Source organism: Bombina bombina, chromosome 1 (genome assembly GCF_027579735.1).
Source record: "Bombina bombina isolate aBomBom1 chromosome 1, aBomBom1.pri, whole genome shotgun sequence".
Classification (NCBI taxonomy): domain Eukaryota; kingdom Metazoa; phylum Chordata; class Amphibia; order Anura; family Bombinatoridae; genus Bombina; species Bombina bombina.
The window spans coordinates 1048148071-1048175187 of record NC_069499.1 but is presented as its reverse complement, the minus strand read 5'-3'; the positions used below and the strand labels follow the sequence as shown (position 1 = coordinate 1048175187).

At 38.3% G+C, this 27117-nt stretch overlaps 1 protein-coding gene across 1 annotated transcript in view; it reads right to left on the bottom strand.

Annotated features, from left to right (window-relative positions):
* The window catches only part of ZNF335 (zinc finger protein 335), a 168661-nt gene that overhangs the window by 47214 nt on the left and 94330 nt on the right, over positions 1–27117 (bottom strand). Inside the window, exons 11-16 of the mRNA XM_053688670.1 lie at positions 21066–21084; positions 20716–20832; positions 20524–20600; positions 6954–7114; positions 3870–4096; positions 3642–3762 (exon numbers count right to left, since the gene is read on the bottom strand). Of these exons, the coding sequence (XP_053544645.1) occupies positions 3642–3762; positions 3870–4096; positions 6954–7114; positions 20524–20600; positions 20716–20832; positions 21066–21084 (722 nt within the window). The remainder of the gene's footprint in view (positions 1–3641; positions 3763–3869; positions 4097–6953; positions 7115–20523; positions 20601–20715; positions 20833–21065; positions 21085–27117) is intronic.

The window sequence follows — 27117 nt, the reverse complement described above, 5'->3', positions numbered from 1 at the left end:
AAACCAGACGTGGACTCCTTGCCCAATGTGCTTAGAGGGATATGGCTGCACCTCACTGACGAGGCCCAAAGGAGGCCGAAACGATCGTCTGGGGTTGTCATGTTCCTTGTTCAGAGGAGAATTGCCTGGTATTTCGGGGCTGGACTGACCATGTCGGCGGGATCAGACTGATATACTACAGGAAAGTTTTCCTCTGTGAAAAGCACAATTGGGCAGAAAGAAGCTACTACCAGGTGGCAACCGGGCCATAGAATAAGCTATTGATGCTGCTGTTCGTTCCTGGCAGACTGCTTCTCATTCTGTTTTGCATCTACAAATTGGTAATGCCTGTCTAGAAAGGCAAACCTCAGGAACTGATGATGATTCTTGTGAATCGGAATGTGAAGGTAGGCATCCTTTAAGTCCACTGTGGTCATGTACTGACCCTCTTGGATCATGGGTAAAATGGTTCGAATAGTTTCCATCTTGAATGACGGAACTCTGAGGAATTTGTTTAGGATCTTTAAATCCAAAATTGGTCTGAACGTTCCCTCTTTTTTGGGAACCACAAACAGATTTGAATAAAACCCCTGTCCTTGTTCCATCCACGGAACTGGATGGATCACTCCCATTACAAGGAGATCTTGTACGCAGCTTAGGAATGCCTCTTTCTTTATCTGGTTTGCAGATAATCTTGAAAGGTGAAATCTCCCTTGTGGAGGAGAAGCTTTGAAGTCCAGAAGATATCCCTGAGATATGATCTCCAACGCCCAGGGATCCTGAACATCTCTTGCCCACGCCTGGGCGAAGAGAGAGAGTCTGCCCCCTACTAGATCCGTTGTCGGATAGGGGGCCGCTCCTTCATGCTGTCTTAGAGGCAGCAGCAGGCTTTCTGGCCTGCTTGCCCTTGTTCCAGGACTGGTTAGGTTTCCAGGCCTGCTTGGATTGAGTTCCCTCTTGTTTTGAAGCAGAGGAAGTTGATGCTGCACCTGCCTTGAAATTTCGAAAGGCACGAAAATTAGACTGTTTGGCCTTTGATTTGGCCCTGTCCTGAGGAAGGGTATGACCCTTACCTCCAGTAATGTCAGCAATAATTTCTTTCAAACCAGGCCCGAATAAGGTCTGCTCCTTGAAAGGAATGTTGAGTAATTTAGACTTTGAAGTTACATCAGCTGACCAGGATTTGAGCCATAGCGCCCTACGCGCCTGGATGGCGAATCCGGAATTCTTAGCCGTTAGTTTAGTCAAATGAACAATGGCATCAGAAACAAATGAGTAAGCTAGCTTAAGAGTTCTAAGCTTGTCAACAATTTCAGTCAATGGAGCTGTATGGATGGCCTCTTCCAGGGCCTCAAACCAGAATGCCGCCGCAGCAGTGACAGGCGCAATGCATGCAAGGGGCTGTAAAATAAAACCTTGTTGAATAAACATTTTCTTAAGGTAACCCTCTAATTTTTTATCCATTGGATCTGAAAAAGCACAACTGTCCTCAACCGGGATAGTGGTACGCTTTGCTAAAGTAGAAACTGCTCCCTCCACCTTAGGGACAGTCTGCCATAAGTCCCGTGTAGTGGCATCTATTGGAAACATTTTTCTAAATATAGGAGGTGGGGAAAAGGGCACACCGGGCCTATCCCACTCCTTACTAATAATTTCTGTAAGCCTTTTAGGTATTGGAAAAACATCAGTACTCACCGGCACTGCATAGTATTTATCCAGCCTACACAATTTCTCTGGCACTGCAATTGTGTCACAGTCATTCAGAGCAGCTAATACCTCCCCAAGCAATACACGGAGGTTCTCAAGCTTAAATTTAAAATTAGAAATCTCTGAATCAGTTCTCCCCGATTCAGAGACGTCACCCACAGTCTGAAGCTCTCCGTCCTCAGGTTCTGCATATTGTGACGCAGTATCAGACATGGCTCTTACAGCATCTACGCGCTCTGTATCTCGTCTAACCCCAGAGCTATCGCGCTTGCCTCTCAATTCAGGCAATCTGGATAATACCTCTGACAGGGTATTATTCATGATTGCAGCTATGTCCTGCAAAGTAATCGCTATGGGCGTCCCTGATGTACTTGGCGCCATATTAGCGTGCGTCCCTTGAGCGGGAGGCGAAGGGTCCGACACGTGGGGAGAGTTAGTCGGCATAACTTCCCCCTCGACAGACCCCTCTGGTGACAATTCTTTTATAGATAAAGACTGATCTTTACTGTTTAAGGTGAAATCAATATATTTAGTACACATTCTCCTATGGGGCTCCACCATGGCTTTTAAACATAATGAACAAGTATCCTCTGTTTCAGACATGTTTGTACAGACTAGCAATGAGACTAGCATGTTTGGAAAACACTTTAAAGCAAGTTAATAAGCAATATAAAAAACGTTACTGTGCCTTTAAGAGAAACAAATTTTGACAAAATTTGAAATAACAGTGAAAAAAGGCAGTTACACTAACAAAATTTTTACAGTGTATGTAACAAGTCAGCAGAGCATTGCACCCACTTGCAAATGGATGATTAACCCCTTAATAACAAAAACAGAATAATAAATGACAAAAACGTTTTTTGTTTTTTTTAAACACAGTCACAACAACTGCCACAGTCTACTGTGATTGTTACCCTCCTCAAACACGACTTTGAAGCCTTTTGAGCCCTTCAGAGATGTCCTGTATCATGCAGAGGGAAGCTGAATGTCTCTGTCAGTATTTTTAGCTGCACAGAAAAGCACTAAAATAGGCCCTTCCCACTCATATTGCAACAGTGGAAAGCCTCTGTTTCTAGGCAAAAATCAAACCAGCCATGTGGAAAAAAACTAGGCCCCAATAAGTTTTCTCACCAAACATATATAAAAACGATTAAACATGCCAGCAAACATTTTATATTACACTTTTATAAGAGTATGTATCTCTATTAATAAGCCTGATACCAGTCGCTATCACTGCATTTAAGGCTTTACTTACATTAATCCGGTATCAGCAGCATTTTCTAGCAAATTCCATCCCTAGAAAAAATATTAACTGCACATACCTTATTGCAGGAAAACCTGCACGCCATTCCCCTCTGAAGTTACCTCACTCCTCAGAATATGTGAGAACAGCTATGGATCTTAGTTACTTCTGCTAAGATCATAGAAAATGCAGGCAGATTCTTCTTCTAAATACTGCCTGAGATAAACAGTACACTCCGGTACCATTTAAAAATAACAAACTTTTGATTGAAGTTAAAAAACTAACTATAATACACCACTCTCCTCTTACTACGTCCATCTTTGTTGAGAGTTGCAAGAGAATGACTGGATAAGGCAGTGAGGGGAGGAGCTATGTAGCAGCTCTGCTGTGGGTGATCCTCTTGCAACTTCCTGTTGGGAAGGAGAATATCCCACAAGTAATGGATGATCCGTGGACTGGATACACTTAACAAGAGAAATATATATTTATAACAATAGATCATCAAATATCTCTGTAGTGAGAAATAAAACTAGATATACTATTTTAGCATGAGTAGTAGAGGTACCAACGTTTCATCTCCAAACTGAGGAATGATGTATCCTCCTAAGAAGATGCTACACATTTAGCTCTGCCTCCCTCTATACACAGTTATATGCAGAAGGAACTATCAACATAAGATGCTGCTGTATCCTGGAGTCCCACGTAGCCTCACCTTGCTCATATATGACTGTAGCTGCTCCAAGAGGATTCCGAGATTGTTGTTCTCCAGGATTTTGAGTAGTTTGCTGCATCATATAAGTAAGGTCCCCAGTAGGGTCCTGAGCAGAAATATCCTGTGAGGTTACAGAAAATAAATACATGGCAATATGTTACAAAGAAACAACAACAAATGAACCCTCTCTCTGTTATCTACTCTCTTGAAAACCCCACGTGTCCTGACCTGTACTTCCTCTGATAGATTAGTCTGGCTCTCCAGCTGTCCATGTTGCTGTTTTAGTTCCTCAATCTGTTGCAGAGAGAAGGGTCGGCGGCGGCAGGGAGGCTCCTCGGGGTGGCGCTGAATCCACTCTTCATAAATATCTGCATGGCGGCATTGTATATGGAGGCGCAGATTCTTCTTGTGTTTCGTGGTGAAGTGGCAATAATCACAAGCAAATGGTTTTCCACCTTAGAATACAAATGCACAATGATTTCTACAATAAAATAACCCTACAATATCCATTAAAATAGAAATAAGGTTTTATGAGAGATACATTTCCTACATAGTCTAATAGTGAACATAACATATTCTACTTGGACTAATGAGTTTCAAACATTAATTTATTTTGAAAATGTTTATGCAATGTGCAAGAAGTATTTTAAAATAATGCTTCCTTCTTTTCTAAATATATCATATCCTGTAATAAAATAGTTACATTTCGGGCAGAGCCAAGTGTATTGATAAATAGCAGTTGTACAATTAAGCATTTTTGGAGGTAGAGTAAACACACTACCTACTTACTAAATAGGATTTTTTATTTTTTCCATTTTGAAGGCACAGACATACAACTCATGGTAAGAGTGCACCACTTCTCAAAAATGACATAGTAGAAAGGTATTAGAGAAGGCCAATGAACTAAAAGGAATATCGGAGACAACATTAAACATTCATGGCTTAGTGCACATTTAAAAAAAAAAAAAAAAAACTCTCTCTTGATATCCTTTGTTGAAAATGGAGCTCATTTCCATGATTGTATACTGAGGTAAGCTCAGGAGAGTGCATGTGTCTTGAACACTATATAGCAGCAATGTCTACATGTTACAGATATAGTGTCCAAGACACTCTAATGCAGTGATGTAGACTCAAGTCAATGACTCGTCTTGCAATAAATGACGTAATGAGTCGACTCGTACATTTCTAGCAAACAACTTCCATCTCAGTGAGATGATCTCACTGCTTAGAAGACTGTCATGCTATCGTCTGAAGCAGATTCACTAAAATATTATGGAGTGCTTCAGAAATCCAGATTTAATTCTCTCTGGATTTAACTAACTCGAGACGTAAACTCATAAGTATGTAAAGAAATTTAGTAAAATTGTATTCTATATCTGAATAAAGAAAGAAAAATATTGGGTTCATCATGTCCCTTAATGGCTCCCAGACTTGACTTGAAAGTATCTTTCAAGGACTTGAAGGTAGAGACTTGACTTGAGACTTGGAGTAAAAGACTTGAATACATCACTGCTCTCCTGCTCCTGAGCATATCTCAATATGTTCTCAGATGAAGCTTTCATCAAAGGAGAGAAGAGATACATTTTAAAGAAGTAAATTTGAAAAGTTTTTTTTTAATTTTTTTATTGTGTGCTGAATTCTAAAAGTTTAATTTTGAAATTCATGGAAAATGTAAGTGCTAGTTTCTCAAACCTCTGAAATACTTGGTCACAGGCAATATTTTCTCTAGGGCTTGATCTCTCAATAAAAAATACCTTGATGCAAAATGTAGAACTGTTTGTGAGACATACTGTAGATAGTGAAATGGTCAAATAAACTGAGCCACAAGGAACATTATCAATAAAAGTGTTTCTGTTTCTTCAGACATCTGATGAAGAAAGTGTTGAACTGTAAAACATGTTGCCTATTAAAACAGTTTTTTACTCTTGCATGTCTACTAGGGATGGGCAAATGTGTTTATATTTGGTTTCGAATGTTAGAACAAATGTTATTGTAGAAATTTGATTTACATAATCGAATGTTGAGAAGAACGAATATTCATAAAAATTCTATTATCGAATGTTATTTACAGTTTTTGAATGTGACATTCAAATTCGAGTATTACTTTTATAAAACACAGTTGTAGACTAGACTAGAAATACTATTTCAAGTTCGAATGCTACATTCGATTCGAATGTGACATTCAAATTTGAATAGTACATTTATACAACACAGTTGTAGACTAGTAATACTATTTTGAATTCGAATATTACATTTATACAACACAGTATTAGACTAGAAATACTATTTCGAATTTGAATGCTACATTCAAATTCAAATGTAGCATTCAAATTTGAATATTACATTTATACAACACAGTTGTAGACTAGAATAATATTTTGAATTTGCTACATTTGAATGTGACATTCAAATATACTATTTTCAATTTGAATGTTACATTCAAATTTGAGTGTCACATTCAAACTCTAATATTACATTTCTAAATTGAATGTGATATAAAATACATAGCTAAACATTCTATTATTCAAACAAATATTTTTGAATGTTATTGAAAAATTTGAAAACGAAAATTTGAAAATAGAAAGTTAGAATGTTATATAAACATTCAAAATTTTATTTGATTTAACGAATGTATCAACATTTTCTTTTTCAATTTTGAATTTTTAGAAACATTCGCCCATCCCCAATGTCTACGTGTATGTGCTTAGCCTTTTTAGATGAATTGTGGTGGCTTACGATTATTGGTGAAAATTTGACACCTTTTGGTACAATTGATGTCTCGTCAAGCCTTTCCTTATAGGCAGTCAATTGTCACATATACATTGAAAGAGACTGTTAAACCTAATAAACTCTGATTTATCTATATATCAGATTTTCCTGAGTAATACGGCTAGCTGGGGAACTACAAACTATCCCAGAAGGCATGTTCACACCTGCTGTGGTGACGACTCACATGAGTGAGATTCTTCTCTGAAGAGTTTATACAATGCTTTGATTACTACATTTGAGCGCCATTTTCTTTATTTCTATTGTTCATCTATAGTCACCCTTGTCTTAACCAGATTCCTATTGTCTACACAGAAAGATTTATTTTTCTCAATATTTCATCTGGTTTTGGACTTTAACGGGACTTTATTTGTATTGTATTTGATTTTCCACTTTAATTTGCATTCACAAAACTATTCACAACTATTTATAAATATTGTTTAAAACTGAGATTTAATTGTGTTTAAAAATTAGTAGAATGTTAGAGACATATATCCAGCTGCTAGTTCACGTGCACACAAGTGTTTTTTCTTGTGCTGAGCTAACCTGTATGCTTGATGGCTTGATGGGCCAACAAGAAGTCCTGTCGGAATGTGGTGTACTTGCATTGATCACATTTGAACGGTTTATCATTCATGTGAGTAAACTGGTGATTCAGAAGCTGTTTTCGGTCCTCGCATGTATGATCACAGAACTCGCATTTGTACCTGCATGGAATGCACATAGTGAGTATTTATCCTTCATTGTGATTGAGAGCGGTTATGTAGATGTGGCAAAAGTGTCAGTATCTGTATGTCTGAGAATTAAAGGAACACTAAAGTCATTTTTTTTAAATGTTGCGTCTCCAACATAATGAAATCTTCTGTTTTTATGGTTGTGTGGTATCTACCAATAAAGCTGTATCACTTGTACTTATCAGTGAGCCTCAGTCTTATAAACGTGCATCATAGACATTGTGTTTAATGTCCCATTAATTATAGTGCAAAAATGACATGATACAATTTGTTAGACAATTTAATTTTAGTACTACTGACCCTGCAAGTCTATCACCTAGATTACGAGTTGTGCATTACGGTTTTACCACTGAAAAATGGCAATTTTAGCATAAAAACAGGAACGCAGCCATTACGAGTCATGTCGGTATAGCTATACCGCAAGCATTTTAGCCTGTAACACAACGTCAATCCCGCACTCAAAAAAATGACTTTTTTGTGTGTGATTTCCATAGCGCCGGCATTACAGGTTGTGCGTTGAGGCTAAAAAGCTTGCGTTACAGCCTATACCAACACGATCCATACCGCCAGTAGTCATGGATTTTATGTAACAAAAATGTTTCGTAAAACTCATAACTAAACTGTTACAAAGTATACTACCACCAATAAACTACCTAGTAACCCATAAACCGCCACCCCCCCGCATCGCAAACACTATTTAAAAAGTATTAACCCATAATCTGCAGCCCGCCCACATACCCGCCACTATAATAAAGTTATTAACCTCTATTCCGCCGCCACTAACTAAACCTATTAACCCCTAAACCGCCAGCCCCCACATCCCCACTACTAAATAAACCTATTAAACCCTAAACTGCCAGCCCCCCTCCACATCGCAACTAATAAATTAAACTATTAACCCCTAAACCTATCACCCCCTAACTTAAAATAAAAAAAAATTACCTGTGAAATTAAAAAAAAACTAAGTTTAAACTAACAATTAACCTAACATAACTATTATACTAAACTATTATACTAAAATTAAAATAACTACCAATTTAAAAAAGTAAATTACACATTAAAAAAACTAACACTACTAAAAAAATGTAAGTCTAAAATTACAAAAAAAATACTAAATTACAAAAAATAACAATCACTAAATTATGAAAAATAACAAACGAAATGATCAAAAATAAAAACAATTACACCCAACCTAATAGCCCTATAAAAATAAAAAAAGCCCCCTCAAAATAAAAAAAAACTCCATAGCCTACAATAAACTACCAATATCCCTTAAATGGGCCTTTTGTAGGGCATTGCCCTAAAGAAATCAGCTCTTTAACCTGGAAAAAATACAAAGACCCCCCAACAGTAAAACCCACCACCCAACCAACCCCTGAAAATAAAAAACCTAACTAACTAAAAAGAACCTAAGCTACCCATTGCCCTGAAAAGGGCATTTGTATGGGCATTGTCCTTAAAAGGGCATTCAGCACTTTTACATTGCCCTGAAAAGGGAATTCAGCTCTTTTACCTAAAGCCCAAAACCCTAATCTAAAAACCCACCCAAAAAGATTTAAAAAAAAAAAACCTAACACTAACCCTCGAAGATCCACTCACAGTTTCTGAAGTCCGGACAACCGTCCTCATCCAGGTGGCGAGAAATTTTCATCCAGGTGGCGCGGACCCATCACCTTGGTACACTGGATCTTCAGTGCAAGGGAGAATTTTCAAAATGGTGTCTCTTGCATTCCTATTGGCTGATTTGATTCTTGAAATTCAAATCAGCCAATAGGATGAGAGCTAATGAAAATCTATTGGCTATTCAATGCCCATACAAATGCCCTTTTCAGGGCAATGGGTAGCTTAGGTTTTTGTTAGAGCTAGGTTTTTTTTGGAGGGGGGGGGGGTTGGTTGGGTAGTGGGTTTAACTATTGGGAGGTCAGAGGTTAAGGGGTTAATACATTTATTATAGTGGCGGCATTGTCGGGGAGCAGTGGAATAAGGGCTAGTAACTTTTATAAGTGGCGGCGATGTCGGGAGCGGCAGATTAGGGGTTAATAACTTTATTTCGGTGTTGCCGATGTTGGGGGTGGCAGATTAGGGGTTAATAACTATTTCGGTGTCGGCGATGTCGAAAGCATTAAACTAGGGGTTTTTAGGCTTGGGGTTTATGTTAGGGTGTTAGGTTTAAACGTAACTTTTTTTTTCCCCATAGACATCAATGGGGTTGTGTTACGGAGCTTTTCATTCCGCGCTTTAGGTGTTAGTTTTTTTTTTCTAACACTCTCTCCCCATTGATGATCTATGGGGGAAAGCGTGCACAAAGCAGCTCTTGGCTTTTGTGCGGTATGGAGCTTAACGCCACCATATCGCACGCACAAGGAGGCTTTTCAGTAACTTGTAATGGCAGCGATATGAGGGGTGAAATAACACAACTTTTGTTGCGTTCGTTTCACACTCTCTATAGCGCAAAACCCATAATCTAGGCGTATGTGTTTAACGCCTGTAAAATGGTTAAGTAGTAATAGTTAAAGTACTGTGTGGGAGCCACAGAGAACTGCTGGTCTCCAGTGGACATGGGCAGTAGGGCAATAAGCCGAAGTAATCACACAGCTGGGTTGTGCTACTAAAATTTCCCTTTAATGTGTAAGAATTTAATTAGGAGAATCAATTTGAACATCTGAGATAACATAATTTATGTAAGAACTTACCTGATAAATTCATTTCTTTCATATTAGCAAGAGTCCATGAGCTAGTGACGTATGGGATATACATTCCTACCAGGAGGGGCAAAGTTTCCCAAACCTCAAAATGCCTATAAATACACCCCTCACCACACCCACAATTCAGTTTAACGAATAGCCAAGAAGTGGGGTGATAAAAAAGTGCGAAAGCATATAAAATAAGGAATTGGAATAATTGTGCTTTATACAAAAATCATAACCACCACAAAAAAGGGTGGGCCTCATGGACTCTTGCTAATATGAAAGAAATGAATTTATCAGGTAAGTTCTTACATAAATTATGTTTTCTTTCATGTAATTAGCAAGAGTCCATGAGCTAGTGACGTATGGGATAATGATTACCCAAGATGTGGATCTTTCCACGCAAGAGTCACTAGAGAGGGAGGGATAAAATAAAGACAGCCAATTCCTGCTGAAAATAATCCACACCCAAAATAAAGTTTAATGAAAAACATAAGCAGAAGATTCAAACTGAAACCGCTGCCTGAAGTACTTTTCTACCAAAAACTGCTTCAGAAGAAGAAAATACATCAAAATGGTAGAATTTAGTAAAAGTATGCAAAGAGGACCAAGTTGCTGCTTTGCAAATCTGAACAATCGAAGCTCCATTCCTAAACGCCCAGGAAGTAGAAACTGACCTAGTAGAATGAGCTGTAATCCTTTGAGGCGGAGTTTTACCCGACTCAACATAGGCAAGATGAATTAAAGATTTCAACCAAGATGCCAAAGAAATGGCAGAAGCTTTCTGGCCTTTTCTAGAACCGGAAAAGATAACAAATAAACTAGAAGTCTTTCGGAAAGACTTAGTAGCTTCAACATAATATTTCAAAGCTCTAACAACATCCAAAGAATGTAACAATTTCTCCTTAGAATTCTTAGGATTAGGACATAATGAAGGAACCACAATTTCTCTACTAATGTTGTTGGAATTCACAACTTTAGGTAAAAATTCAAAAGAAGTTCGCAACACTGCCTTATCCTGATGAAAAATCAGAAAAGGAGACTCACAAGAAAGAGCAGATAATTCAGAAACTCTTCTGGCAGAAGAGATTGCCAAAAGGAACAAAACTTTCCAAGAAAGTAATTTAATGTCCAATGAATGCATAGGTTCAAACGGAGGAGCTTGAAGAGCCCCTAGAACCAAATTCAAACTCCAAGGAGGAGAAATTGACTTAATGACAGGTTTTATACGAACCAAAGCTTGTACAAAACAATGAATATCAGGAAGATTAGCAATCTTTCTGTGAAAAAGAACAGAAAGAGCAGAGATTTGTCCTTTCAAGGAACTTGCGGACAAACCTTTATCTAAACCATCCTGAAGAAACTGTAAAATTCTTGGAATTCTAAAAGAATGCCAAGAAAAATGATGAGAAAGACACCAAGAAATATAAGTCTTCCAGACTCTATAATATATCTCTCTGGATACAGATTTACGAGCCTGTAACATAGTATTAATCACTGAGTCAGAGAAACCTCTTTGACTAAGAATCAAGCGTTCAATCTCCATACCTTTAAATTTAAGGATTTGAGATCCTGATGGAAAAAAGGACCTTGCGACAGAAGGTCTGGTCTTAGCGGAAGAGTCCACGGATGGCAAGAGGCCATCCGGACAAGATCCGCATACCAAAACCTGTGAGGCCATGCCGGAGCTACCAGCAGAACAAACGAGCATTCCTTCAGAATCTTGGAGATTACTCTTGGAAGAAGAACTAGAGGCGGAAAGATATAGGCAGGATGATACTTCCAAGGAAGTGACAATGCATCCACTGCTTCCGCTTGAGGATCCCTGGATCTGGACAGATACCTGGGAAGTTTCTTGTTTAGATGAGAGGCCATCAGATCTATTTCTGGAAGTCCCCACATTTGAACAATCTGAAGAAATACCTCTGGGTGAAGAGACCATTCGCCCGGATGTAACGTTTGGCGACTGAGATAATCCGCTTCCCAATTGTCTATACCTGGGATATGAACCGCAGAGATTAGACGGGAGCTGGATTCCGCCCAAACCAGAATTCGAGATACTTCTTTCATAGCCAGAGGACTGTGAGTCCCTCCTTGATGATTGATGTATGCCACAGTTGTGACATTGTCTGTCTGAAAACAAATGAACGATTCTCTCTTCAGAAGAGGCCAAGACTGAAGAGCTCTGAAAATTGCACGGAGTTCCAAAATATTGATCGGTAATCTCACCTCCTGAGATTCCCAAACTCCTTGTGCCGTCAGAGATCCCCACACAGCTCCCCAACCTGTGAGACTTGCATCTGTTGAAATTACAGTCCAGGTCGGAAGCACAAAAGAAGCCCCCTGAATTAAACGATGGTGATCTGTCCACCACGTTAGAGAGTGTCGTACAATCGGTTTTAAAGATATTAATTGAGATATCTTTGTGTAATCCCTGCACCATTGATTCAGCATACAGAGCTGAAGAGGTCGCATGTGAAAACGAGCAAAGGGGATCGCGTCCGATGCAGCAGTCATAAGACCTAGAATTTCCATGCATAAGGCTACCGAAGGGAATGATTGTGACTGAAGGTTTCGACAAGCTGAAATCAATTTTAGACGTCTCTTGTCTGTTAAAGACAGAGTCATGGACACTGAATCTATCTGGAAACCCTGAAAAGTGAACAGAAGTGATCCAAATTTCTTTGAAAAAACGTAACCTGCCCCCTACCAGCTGAGCTGGAATGAGGGCCGCACCTTCATGTGGACTTAGAAGCAGGCTTTGCCTTTCTAGAAGGCTTGGATTTATTCCAGACTGGAGATGGTTTCCAAACTGAAACTGCTCCTGAGGATGAAGGATCAGGCTTTTGTTCTTTGTTGAAACGAAAGGAACGAAAACGATTATTAGCCCTGTTTTTACCCTTAGATTTTTTTATCCTGTGGTAAAAAAGTTCCTTTCCCACCAGTAACAGTTGAGATAATGGAATCCAACTGAGAACCAAATAATTTGTTACCCTGGAAAGAAATGGAAAGTAGAGTTGATTTAGAAGCCATATCAGCATTCCAAGTTTTAAGCCATAAAGCTCTTCTAGCTAAAATAGCTAGAGACATAAACCTGACATCAACTCTGATAATATCAAAAATGGCATCACAGATAAAATTATTAGCATGCTGAAGAAGAATAATAATATTATGAGAATCATGATCTGTTACTTGTTGCACTAAAGTCTCCAACCAAAAAGTTGAAGCTGCAGCAACATCAGCCAAAGATATAGCAGGTCTAAGAAGATTACCTGAACACAGATAAGCTTTTCTTAGAAAGGATTCAATTTTCCTATCTAAAGGATCTTTAAACGAAGTACCATCTGACGTAGGAATAGTAGTACGTTTAGCAAGGGTAGAAATAGCCCCATCAACTTTAGGGATTTTGTCCCAAAATTCTAATCTGTCAGACGGCACAGGATATAATTGCTTAAAACGTTTAGAAGGAGTAAATGAATTACCCAATTTATCCCATTCTCTGGAAATTACTTCAGAAATAGCATTAGGAACAGGAAAAACTTCTGGAATAACCACAGGAGATTTAAACACCTTATCTAAACGTTTAGAATTAGTATCAAGAGGACCAGAATCCTCTATTTCTAAAGCAATTAGTACTTCTTTAAGTAAAGAACGAATAAATTCCATTTTAAATAAATATGAAGATTTATCAGCATCAATCTCTGAGACAGAATCCTCTGAACCAGAAGAGTCATCAGAATCAGAATGATGATGTTCATTTAAAAATTCATCTGTAGAGAGAGAAGTTTTAAAAGATTTTTTATGTGTACTAGAAGGAGAAATAACAGACATAGCCTTCTTGATGGATTCAGAAACAAAATCTCTTATGTTATCAGGAACATTCTGCACCTTAGATGTTGAGGGAACTGCAACAGGCAATGGTACATTACTAAAGGAAATATTATCTGCTTTAACAAGTTTGTCATGACAATTAATACAAACAACAGCCGGAGGAATAGCTACCAAAAGTTTACAGCAGATACACTTAGCTTTGGTAGTTCCAGCACTAGACAGCGATTTTCCTGAAGTATCTTCTGACTCAGATGCAACGTGAGACATCTTGCAATATGTAAGAGAAAAAACAACATATAAAGCAAAATTGATCAAATTCCTTAAATGACAGTTTCAGGAATGGGAAAAAAATGCCAATAAACAAGCTTCTAGTAACCAGAAGCAAAGAAAAAATCAGACTGAAATAATGTGGAGACAAAAGCGACGCCCACATCCGGAACGCCGACATTTTTGGCGCAAAAGGACGTCAAAAAATGACGCAACTTCCGACAACACGTATGACGCCGGAAACAGAAAAGATTTTTTGCGCCAAAAAAGTCTGCGCCAAGAATGACGCAATAAAATGAAGCATTTTCAGCCCCCGCGAGCCTAACAGCCCACAGGGAAAAAAAGTCAAATTTTTAAGGTAAGAAAAAATGATTGATTCAAACGCATTATCCCAAATATGAAACTGACTGTCTGAAAATAAGGAATGTTGAACATTCTGAGTCAAGGCAAATAAATGTTTGAATACATATATTTAGAACTTTATAAATAAAGTGCCCAACCATAGCTTAGAGTGTCACAGAAAATAAGTTTTACTTACCCCAGGACACTCATCTACACGTTTGTAGAAAGCCAAACCAGTACTGAAACGAAAATCAGCAGAGGTAATGGTATATAAATAAGAGTATATCGTCGATCTGAAAAGGGAGGTAAGAGATGAATCTCTACGACCGATAACAGAGAACCTATGAAATAGACCCCGTAGAAGGAGATCACTGCATTCAAATAGGCAATACTCTCCTCACATCCCTCTGACATTCACTGCACGCTGAGAGGAAAACCGGGCTCCAACTTGCTGCGGAGCGCATATCAACGTAGAATCTAGCACAAACTTACTTCACCACCTCCATAGGAGGCAAAGTTTGTAAAACTGAATTGTGGGTGTGGTGAGGGGTGTATTTATAGGCATTTTGAGGTTTGGGAAACTTTGCCCCTCCTGGTAGGAATGTATATCCCATATGTCACTAGCTCATGGACTCTTGCTAATTACATGAAAGAAACATAGATTTAGTGAGTCGTGAGTGGGGTTAACTGGGGTATGTGTGGACTAAGTATTCGACTGAGATTCATATGTCTTTGTGTCAGCCTATTAATTGTGCTTTCCACTTTGTAAAACACTGCATTTTCTTACTGTAAAAGTTGCTGAATTTGTATTAAAATAAATATAATCACACAAATTTACCCATCTGTGAACTTGCTTAAAAGAAAAAAAAAATAGAATATGCTAATATTTTCTTTTGCTGTTTATACAGATGCATTACAAAACAGTGCAAGAAAAAAATACCAAAACATCTAGACCCAACTATTCATGGCAAATATTGATCCTGCCAACATTTTTATTTTGAAATGCTGCCATTAAAAGTAGGTCAACAATGTGGCAAAATAACGATAAAAGCATAGAGGTTTATTCACTGTACAATGAACAATAAGAGTTTTATTTTTTTTAAATCCTTCCCAGGAAAATAAGAATAATAATGGTTTCATTTGCAATTTTTAGTTGAGAAAATTAAATTTGCTGATTATTGCAACATCTTTGTTTCTTTAGTTATTTTTAGCCCTATTCGAGTGAATTTGCTCTGAGCAGCATTTTAAAACAGTTTAAACATTATTTTGGTTTCTTGTTTATTTTTGTATTTCCTGGAGATAAAGATAAAAGAGGTAAAAAAAAAACTCTAGCAAATAGGGCTGTTTGTTTTTCCTCATCTGGCTTCAGTCCTGTTTTAAGCAGCAGCTTAAAACTATTTATAATAAAGTAAACAACAAACTTTTAAAATAAAATAAAAGAAACTAATTATAAAGGAAGGAGAAGGAATCTCATTAAGGAAGAATTTAACAGCCTCTTTACTTTAATGGAATCCATTGAACTTCATAATGAAACAAATTAAAAAGCTAATGACATACTTAAGGGGGCAGAATCCAAGAACTGTCCACAAATGAAACACAAGCTGAAGGCTCACAAAAAAATGACCCTGCTGATTTAGGGCCAGATTACGAGTGGAGCACAAACGTTTGTGCACGTCTGGCTTACAGCTGGTATTACGAGTTGAAAGTAAATGTGATCACTTGAGAATATGATTACTGTGTCCTTAGCGCTTTGGTTAACTGTTTCGTGAAACAAAAAGTTGCACAAAACACAATAAAAACACATTACAAAGTACATTTACACTCATAACACAATCTAATAAAAAAAATATTGCACACAAAAGTTATAAGGGCTGAAATATATGAGATTTCAGGCAGGCAAAGAGCTTTAACAAAACTGGAAGAGTTAGTTACCGTATCTGGCCAAATGGGACAAGCCCAGGTACCACGTCAAGGTCTCTTCCAAAACCTGATGCGGTAACTAACTCTTTCAGTTTTGCTTTTAATCTTAGCTGAGAGCTTGTTGGACTTTCTCTTTGTGTTGTATTAATTTATTTTGTAATTTTCCCTATGGGACTTGTCTGGGGTTAACTGCTTATGATTCTGGGGACAGCACAGCTTACTAAGAGTACTATAGAACCCAGGGCTGAGCATGTTGCAGTGTCATGGGATGTGTACCCAGTCCAGTCTGAGAGTGTATATAAAACTCTTTCTGTGTTTATATATATATATATATATATATATATATATAGATATATATATTGTACCAAAATACCATCAGATATATGTAGAAATATGTATTTATGAATAAATAAAACATATTCAGTTAAGAATATTTCACATGCCAATGTTCTTCACATATTTTCATGTCGGGTTAGCGCACATGAGAACATGCATTCTGGTTTGCGCGTGAGTAGGGTTTTTTTCTCCTATTTTTTTTCTCCATTGACTTCTATGGGGAATACATGAATGCGCACGCAATATTCTAAGTTCGTCTTTTTGCACTAGTCATGTTAGCCAGCGAGTGAAAAGAGTTTACTTTCAATTTATAATCTCATAAAACGAATGCAACCTGATGAGTAAAAAAAGCTTACTTCTAGAGCAGTTAACGCTCGAGTGATATAAATATATTGTGTCCAGATATGAGGAGAAAATATACTTATACTCAACGACATGCAACATACTCAAAATGAAAAGGATGAATTATTAGATTAGGTTTTGGTTGTAACATTTCCCACTCAGAGTAATCTCTCTGCTGTTCATCTCTCTCTCTCTCAGCCCTGTATCCGCTTTTCAACTCTCTCTCTCTGCAAATAAACTCTCTCTTTCCTCCCAAGCTTCCCGTCCTCACTCCCAATCAGACACCAAGAAAAAGTAATGCAGAATTCTCCTGCCTCCTTCTACACGTCTCCACTACTGCAGCATGCTGGGAACTGTAGTTCTCCGGCTACAGAGCTGCTAACGGCTATAGTGCCCTTCAAACAGTTCTGGGACAAAGGCACAGTGTGTTAAACACTCCTTTTAAAAACAGGACGCCTGGTCACCCTAATATCTATGTATCTATCTATAAACACACACACCTTTGAGTCCTTCCTAGTCAAACACTCTGACATATACCATGTCCCTTTAAAACACTTTTTAGAAATGTATTTCAATAACAAACTTATCTTTTATATTTAATATACATATATATATATATATATATATATCCCCAACATATAGAAAGCACTCAATGGACTTTGTCAATAAGAAAAAACTTTTATTCCACCATTAAAAGCTCATGACGTTTCGGGTACCGGTCTGGTCCCTTTGTCAAATGGTTATAACAGGACAAAACATGTATACCATAACCCACCTTATATATCCTAATATTACAAACAATTAATCAATAATACTTAGCCCAATGTGCGCATGGGTAGAATCATCCATCGACTAATCCCAAAAGGAATTACGATACAACATCATATATTCCAGACGATATCCTAATGGGCACATTCATTCCATCTTCAGGAAATATGAGTTAGCAGTCCCATCTTTGCTCTTCAGAGGTTAGTGGTAGAAAGGACTGAAATCCAGATGGGTATTGAGACCTCTCGGTACCATAGTGTCAAGAGTGTATATCCAATTTGTTTCCCTTCTCAATAATGCATTGGCCCTGTTTCCTCCCCTAGACATTGGGGGTATGTGGTCTATTAGCGTGGTTTTAAAACTTGAGATGTTGTGCTTCTTTTTGCAAAAATGCCTTGCTACAGGTTGCTCAGAGTTGCCTTTGTCAATGGCTTCCCTGATAGCACACCTGTGGTTGGCCATGCGACCTCTAAAGGCTGTAACCGTTTTACCCACATAAAATAGGGAACACGGGCAAATGAGAATATAAATGACATGGTCACTTGTGCATGTCATACTATGGTTGATCTTATACCTTTTATTTTAATGTGGGTGCTGAAACGAGGAGCCTTTCAACATGCTATTGCATGTAACGCAGTTGCCGCATTGGTGGCAGCCTTTCTTGCTTGACTGTAGCCATGTTGTTTTACGATAGCATTTCACAGGATCAGACTCCACCAAAATGTCTCAAAGGGACACTGAACCCATGTAAGTTTAGATGCCGAACCATTTTTGGTGAACAACCTGGGTTGTTCTTGCTGTTTGGTGGATAAATTCATCCACCAATAAAAAAGGGCTGTTCAGAGTTCAGGACCAAAAAAAGTTTAGATGCCTTCTTTTTCAAATACAGATACCAAGAGAATGAAGAAAAATTGATAATAGGAGTAAATTAGAAAGTTGCTTAAAATTGCATGCTTTATCTGAATCACAAACAAAAACATTTGGGTTCAGTGTCCCTTTAAGTTACATGCTCTACGGTATGCCATTCTCAGGGGTTCTATGTGCTGGAATGGTAGGGACTTCTCCACTTTAACCAGTTCTCAGCGTCTTCTCATTGAGATATCCAGCGTCCCATGGGCAGTATCAAATGTAGTCACAAAGTTTATCCGATCTGTATCAGATGTTCCAGTAGATCTGATTATGAGTTCATCTTGTGTGTGCTCTAGCACTCTCCCTTTTGTTTCAGCAACCAATCAACCATCATAGCCTCATAGAGAGAAAGGCTCCACGCCTATAAATATATATAATTCCAGAAGTTGAGGATAGTGGACAATTTTAAAGGTAAGAGAAAGGTGTTTCTTATCTGATACATTTCATCCAGGCCACTTCTGGCAATCTATAGTGACTTAACACAATAACAGAACTGTTTATTGTAAAACGTATTTTCATGCAATGAATGTTAATCTATTTATAGAAGGTTGACGTGATTGTCTTGGCTAGCCATGTTAGTCTTTCAGAGGACTGCCTGGTACTTTATGGATGGACAATCCATTTTAGGCATTGTCCGGCCAATATATTCTGCAGGCAAGTTGTTTTCTGTCAAAGGCACAATTGTTTGAAGAACCTTGATCTAGAGCAGTGTTTTTCAACCAGTGTGCCATGAGAGATCCTCAGGTGTGCCACGGCAGACTGACAACAGTGTGACATAAGTTTAAAATTTTGCTTGTTTTTTATTCTGGGCCATTTTTTTATTTTGAGTGAGATGATGACTGAGGGTAACTGCGCAATGGCAGCTCGCCTCCCCGACCCATATTCACACTTGGAAGGAACCCCCACCCACCACAACACGTGCCTAGTGCTGGTTCTACACGAAGCAGCACGCAACACTTAGTTTGTAGGAGGCATGGCATGACAGCACAGTAGAGTGTGTGTGTATATATATATATATATATATATATATATATATATATATATATATATATATATGCTGTATTAGGCTACAATGTGTGAATGTGTAAAATTTTGGGAAGGTGGTGTGCCGCAGGATTTTTTAATGTAAAAAAGTGTGCCACGGCAAAAAAAAGGTTGAAAATCACTGATCTAGAGTGTATAATTTAATTATTTTTTTTTAAAATACAATACAACTTTCTTCTAATTTACATCTTTCTCTTGGTCTCGTTATTGGAAACATTAGCTCCAGGGGTGCGCATATGTCTTCAGCATGATATGGAAGCTGTGTTTGGAACAATGTTATATATACAGTGCTCAAGACATGTGTACGCTCCTAAGCCTAAGTAGAAGTGGTCTCATAAAGAGAAGTTTCTCCAAAGGATGCCAAAAGAAAAAAAATGTCAGTTTGGTAACAAAAGTAAATTGGAATGTTTTTTTAAATTGTACACTCTCTGAATCAAAGAGAAAATGCAAAAGCCATTTGTTTGAATTTCAATGAGTAGTAGATTTTTTTCTGAAAATGTCAGTTATATTTTCGTTCCTAATACATCATGTGACAGCCATCAGCCAATCATAAAATGCATATACATATATTCTGTGAATCTTGCACATGCTGAGTAGGAGCTGGTGCCTCAGAAAGTGTGCATATAAAAAGATTGTGCACATTTAGATAATCAAAGTGAATTGGAAAGTTGTTTAAAATGGTGTGCTCTATCTGAATGATGAAAGTATAATTTTGACTTGAAGTACTACCTCAGAATTCCCAATACATCAGCATTTATTGTTTTGCTTTTACAATATGAAATGCTGTAAAGTTACTATATTATAATGCATATGTGCGTGTCTTTGCAGCAAGATAACTGGGTTATCAGTGTGTGTTTAATGTTATAATGAAGTGATGCACATATAGGTATCAGAGCATGTGCGGAGAGGATGGTTAGTGATGTATAGATGCATTACCTGCTATTGCCCACACTCTGTAGGTGCGTTAGAAGATGCATTTTAAAGGTGTACCGTTTCTTGAAGGCTTTGCCACACTGGTCAGAAACAACAGGGGACAATTAGGCTTAATCTTACAAACCTAAGCATACATAACAATCATGAGCAGAAACAGTGGAGAGCACTTGTGCAGTCACTTCATGTTCAGATTACCTTGTCGCACATGTGCGGTTTTTCTGTGCTGTGTGTCTTCATGTGCTGTGTCAGTCTCTTTTGCATGTTATAAACACGATTACACACAGGACATGGATAGGTGTTGGCTTTTGCCGGCTGTATAAAGATGGAGTAGAGTAAGTCGGTATAGCAGAAGGGGGAGTGGGACAATAGGGTAGAAAGCTAGAAAATAAAACAACAACAGAGAAGATATATGTAGGGGGAAATGAACTCAAGGTTCACAATGTGCTGTCTAATTGGCGTTAATAACAAAAAATAAGTACTAACGAGATCAGTGATCAAAGAAGAAAAAAGTGATGATGAGCCGGTAATGAGTGATATGGACTCACCTGATCAGGTTTCTTCTTTCTAAAAGAAAACAGAGGATCAAAATAAAAAAAGGTCCATAACAAGCTCACATCCACAGTAATAACAGCAAGCATTACTATAAAAGTGCTCTATAAATAGAGTAGAACAGACCTCACTTAAAACTGTCCATTTTACAGGTGTGCGCAGTTCCATCTGCAACGTGTTTTAGAAATGGAACAGAAATGGAGCATAAATACATAAATACTTGGTGAAACCTCCATGAAATACAATACAGAGTGGAGACGTAGAACCGGCTCACTGAAATATTACAGAAAACAATTCATTTAGGCATAAATAATTGCGTTTTAAACTATCCAACTGAAAACTGCAGTAGGACACATAACAAACTGATATGACTAATGTGTTTGAGTGCTTGAATGTACATGGCCAGTTGATAGAAGAAAAGCACTTTAAAATAGCTGGGGATAATTCTACAGATAAATAAAACATGTTTGTTTGAGAGCCGTTTTAGTGGGGCATTAAAAATGAGAACTATGTGGAGATGCAGGCTCCATGGCTGCTACATTAAGCTAAAGCACTTAACAACAATAAAGCAAACAACCAATACTTGCGATTAGGAAAAACTGGCAAAAAAGGAAAAAACAAATATAACTGATATGGTAAATCCAGAAGAGTATTTTTAACTGGTCCTGTATAACATTCATTAGTAAATCTTCTTTAGTCTTCTATTTTTATGAACTGCCTATAATTCTACACCAGATCTCCTCATTTTTATGTAAAAAAGTGCAGTATTACAGATCTCTAAGATTACTTGGAAGTATCCAATTTAAAACAAATGTACTTATTTTATTTGAAGACCGCTTCATAAAACAAAACAGCAGGAAAGAGGTATCTTGGTATCAACTCTATAGAGCACTGTACTCTAATCTGATACCAGGGTTAGGAAATGGAAGGCTGCAGAAGGCTGATGGAAGGGGATAAGTGTCTAGCAAGTTAATTAAATGCCATTTTACAGATATCAAATTATATTGTAGAGGTGATGTGACCCATCAAGTGACAGAAGCGATTTTACTCTATACAGGGAGTGCAAAATTATTGGGCAAATGAGTATTTTGACCACATCATCCTCTTTATGCATGTTGTCTTACTCCAAGCTGTATAGGCTCGAAAGCCTACTACCAATTAAGCATATTAGGTGATGTGCATCTCTGTAATGAGAAGGGGTGTGGTCTAATGACATCAACACCCTATATCAGGTGTGCATAATTATTAGGCAACTTCCTTTCCTTTGGCAAAATGGGTCAAAAGAAGGACTTGAAAGGCTCAGAAAAGTAAAAAATAGTGAGATATCTTGCAGAGGGATGCAGCACTCTTAAAATTGCAAAGCTTCTGAAGCGTGATCATCGAAAAATCAAGCGTTTCATTCAAAATAGTTAACAGGGTCGCAAGAAGCGTGTGGAAAAACCAAGGCGCAAAATAACTGCCCATGAACTGAGAAAAGTCAAGCGTGCAGCTGCCAAGATGCCACTTGCCACCAGTTTGGCCATATTTCAGAGCTGCAACATCACTGGAGTGCCCAAAATCACAAGGTGTGCAATACTCAGAGACATGGCCAAGATAAGAAAGGCTGAAAGACGACCACCACTGAACAAGACACACAAGCTGAAACGTCAAGACTGGGCCAAGAAATATCCCAAGACTGATTTTTCTAAGGTTTTATGGACTGATGAAATGAGAGTGAGTCTTGATGGGCCAGATGGATGGGCCCGTGGCTGGATTGGTAAAGGGCAGAGAGCTCCAGTCCGACTCAGACGCCAGCAAGGTGGAGGTGGAGTACTGGTTTGGGCTGGTATCATCAAAGATGAGCTTGTGGGGCCTTTTCGGGTTGAGGATGGAGTCAAGCTCAACTCCCAGTCCTACTGCCAGTTTCTGGAAGACACCTTCTTCAAGCAGTGGTACAGGAAGAAGTCTGCATCCTTCAAGAAAAACATGATTTTCATGCAGGACAATGCTCCATCACACGCGTCCAAGTACTCCACAGCGTGGCTGGCAAGAAAGGGTATAAAAGAAGAAAATCTAATGACATGGCCTCCTTGTTCACCTGATCTGAACCCCATTGAGAACCTGTGGTCCATCATCAAATGTGAGATTTACAAGGAGGGAAAACAGTACACCTCTCTGAACAGTGTCTGGGAGGCTGTGGTTGCTGCTGCACGCAATGTTGATGGTGAACAGATCAAAACACTGACAGAATCCATGGATGGCAGGCTTTTGAGTGTCCTTGCAAAGAAAGGTGGCTATATTGGTCACTGATTTGTTTTTGTTGTGTTTTTGAATGTCAGAAATGTATATTTGTGAATGTTGAGATGTTATATTGGTTTCACTGGTAAAAATAAATAATTGAAATGGGTATATATTTGTTTTTTGTTAAGTTGCCTAATAATTATGCACAGTAATAGTCACCTGCACACACAGATATCCCCCTAAAATAGCTATAACTAAAAACAAACTAAAAACTACTTCCAAAACTATTCAGCTTTGATATTAATGAGTACAACTTGCCTAATAATTCTGCACTCCCTGTATAGAGGTTTATGGTGTGTGATGTTGTTCTCTTATTAGAGGGACTTGCTTCGTTTCCTTGTTGAGTCTACATGATCTATAGAAAGTTATAATGATTTGAATGACATCTTTTCTTTAAAATAGTGTTTATTTTCTACACTTTCCTCCTATTACACTATTTTCACATCAAACATGATATATATGGAGGGTCATGTGACACCTCACTTCGGTTGGGTCTTATGTCCCTCTATGATACAAGTAGCCTGACTTATAGACTTACTGTTTATCTGTAGGATTAGACTCCTGAAAAGCTGCCATGGGGCATTTGTCACCTCTTTACCCCACAGTTAACACAATTGTTTGAAACACATCTGAGAATCATGATTGGCTTGTTTTTAAAAAGAGTAATACTTAAAGGCACAGTAAAGTCCCAATTAGATATTCATGATTCAGATAGAGCATGCATTTTTAAACAGCTTTTCAATTTACTTTTATTATTAAATTTGCTTCAATCTTTTGGTATCTTTTGTTGAAGAGTAAATCTAGGTAGGCTGATCGGAGCTCAGGAGCGTACACATGTCTTTAGCGGTATATGGCAGCAGTGTTTGCAACTATTTATAACATGGCTAAAAACAATGTTGTAAACACTGCTGCCAGATAGCTAAAGCCATGTGCACAGTCTTGATCTCACCCAGGATTGCTCTTTAACAAATATTATCAAGAAAACTTAGCAAAATTGACAATAGAAGTAAATTGGAAAGTTGTTTAAAATGTCATGCTCTATCTAATGCCTGTAAATTTAATTTTGACTTTACTAACCCTTTAAAGGGACAAGAAAATTAAAAATTATCTTTCATTATTTAGATAGATCATACACCTTTAAATAACTCTCCAATTTACTTGTTTTATTTCATTTGCATTATTCTCTTGGCATTCTTTCTTGAAAAGCATACCTAGTAGGGCTCAGGAGCCTCAATGCCCTAATGGGAGCTAGCTGCTGATTGGCAGCTGCACATACAGGGAGTGCAGAATTATTAGGCAAGTTGTATTTTTGAGGATTAATTTTATTATTGAACAACAACCATGTTCTCAATGAACCCAAAAAACTCATTAATATCAAAGCTGAATATTTTTGGAAGTAGTTTTTAGTTTTAGCTATTTTAGGGGGATATCTGTGTGTGCAGTTGACTATTACTGTGCATAATTATTAGGCAACTTAACAAAAAACAAATATATACCCATTTCAATTATTTATTTTTACCAGTGAAACCAATATAACATCTCAACATTCACAAATATACATTTCTGACATTCAAAAACAAATCAGTGACCAATATAGCCACCTTTCTTTGCAAGGACACTCAAAATCCTGCCATCCATGGATTCTGTCAGTGTTTTGATCTGTTCACCATCAACATTGCGTGCAGCAGCAACCACAGCCTCCCAGACACTGTTCAGAGAGGTGTACTGTTTTCCCTCCTTGTAAATCTCACATTTGATGATGGACCACAGGTTCTCAATGGGGTTCAGATCAGGTGAACAAGGAGGCCATGTCATTAGATTTTCTTCTTTTATACCCTTTCTTGCCAGCCACGCTGTGGAGTACTTGGACGCGTGTGATGGAGCATTGTCCTGCATGAAAATCATGTTTTTCTTGAAGGATGCAGACTTCTTCCTGTACCACTGCTTGAAGAAGGTGTCTTCCAGAAACTGGCAGTAGGACTGGGAGTTGAGCTTGACTCCATCCTCAACCCGAAAAGGCCCCACAAGCTCATCTTTGATGATACCAGCCCAAACCAGTACTCCACCTCCACCTTGCTGGCGTCTGAGTCGGACTGGAGCTCTCTGCCCTTTACCAATCCAGCCACGGGCCCATCCATCTGGCCCATCAAGACTCACTCTCATTTCATCAGTCCATAAAACCTTAGAAAAATCAGTCTTGAGATATTTCTTGGCCCCGTCTTGACGTTTCAGCTTGTGTGTCTTGTTCAGTGGTGGTCGTCTTTCAGCCTTTCTTACCTTGGCCATGTCTCTGAGTATTGCACACCTTGTGCTTTTGGGCACTCCAGTGATGTTGCAGCTCTGAAATATGGCCAAACTGGTGGCAAGTGGCATCTTGGCAGCTGCACGCTTGACTTTTCTCAGTTCATGGGCAGTTATTTTGCGCCTTGGTTTTTCCACAAGCTTCTTGCGACCCTGTTGACTATTTTGAATGAAACGCTTGATTGTTCGATGATCACGCTTCAGAAGCTTTGCAATTTTAAGAGTGCTGCATCCCTCTGCAAGATATCTCACTATTTTTGACTTTTCTGAGCCTGTCAAGTCCTTCTTTTGACCCATTTTGCCAAAGGAAAGGAAGTTGCCTAATAATTATGCACACCTGATATAGGGTGTTGATGTCATTAGACCACACCCCTTCTCATTACAGAGATGCACATCACCTAATATGCTTAATTGGTAGTAGGCTTTCGAGCCTATACAGCTTGGAGTAAGACAACATGCATAAAGAGGATGATGTGGTCAAAATACTAATTTGCCTAATAATTCTGCACTCCCTGTATATGAGTCTTGATATTAGCTAGGTGGATGTGTTCAGCTAGTACAAGCAGTGCATTGCTGATCCTTCAATAAAAGAAACCAAGAGAATGAGGCAAATAAAAAAATAGAAGTAAATTGGGAAGCTGTTTAAAATTGCATGGCTTATCTGAATCATTAAGGAAAAAAAAAAAAGTGTTTCATGTTCCTTTAAGCAACACATGGGTATTGTTATTGCTAATGTTCAAACATCAATTTATATAAGTACTTAATATAGTAATTGTGATGGGTGTATTACTTTATTAGACTTCCCTTTATGAAGTTATGATGTTGTTCCTATTATTGTCTATTTGTGTTACTGTGTAGTACTGAGGAAGCATAGAGTGAGTCAATGTTTTTGCTTCCTAGTTAACAGAACCTATCGCCTAGATTACGAGTCTTGCGTTATGAGCTGTGCGGTGCTAACGTGCAGTTTATTGTCACTGCTCACTAACCTGCAGCGCTGGTATTATGGGTTTTTACAAACCCGGCGTTAACAGGCAAGAAGTGAGCAAAATTGCGCTCCACACTGCACTCCAATACCAGCGCTGCTTAAGTGAGCGGTGAGCTGGTTATACATGCTCGTGCACGATTTCCCCATAGACATCAATGGGGAGAGCCGGCTGAGAAAAAGTCTTACACCTGCCAAAAAGCAGCGTAAAACTCAGTAACGCAGCCCCATTGATTCCTATGGGGTAACTACATTTATGTTTACACCTAACACCCTAACATGAACCCCGAGTCTAAACACCCCTTATCTTACACTTATTAACCCCTAATCTGCCGCCCCCGACATCGCTGCCACCTACATTATATTTATTAACCCCTAATCTCCCTCCCCCAATGTCGCCGCAACCTACCTACATTTATTAACCCCTAATCTGCCGCCCCCAACGTCGCCACCACTATTCTAAATTTATTAACCCCTAAACCTAA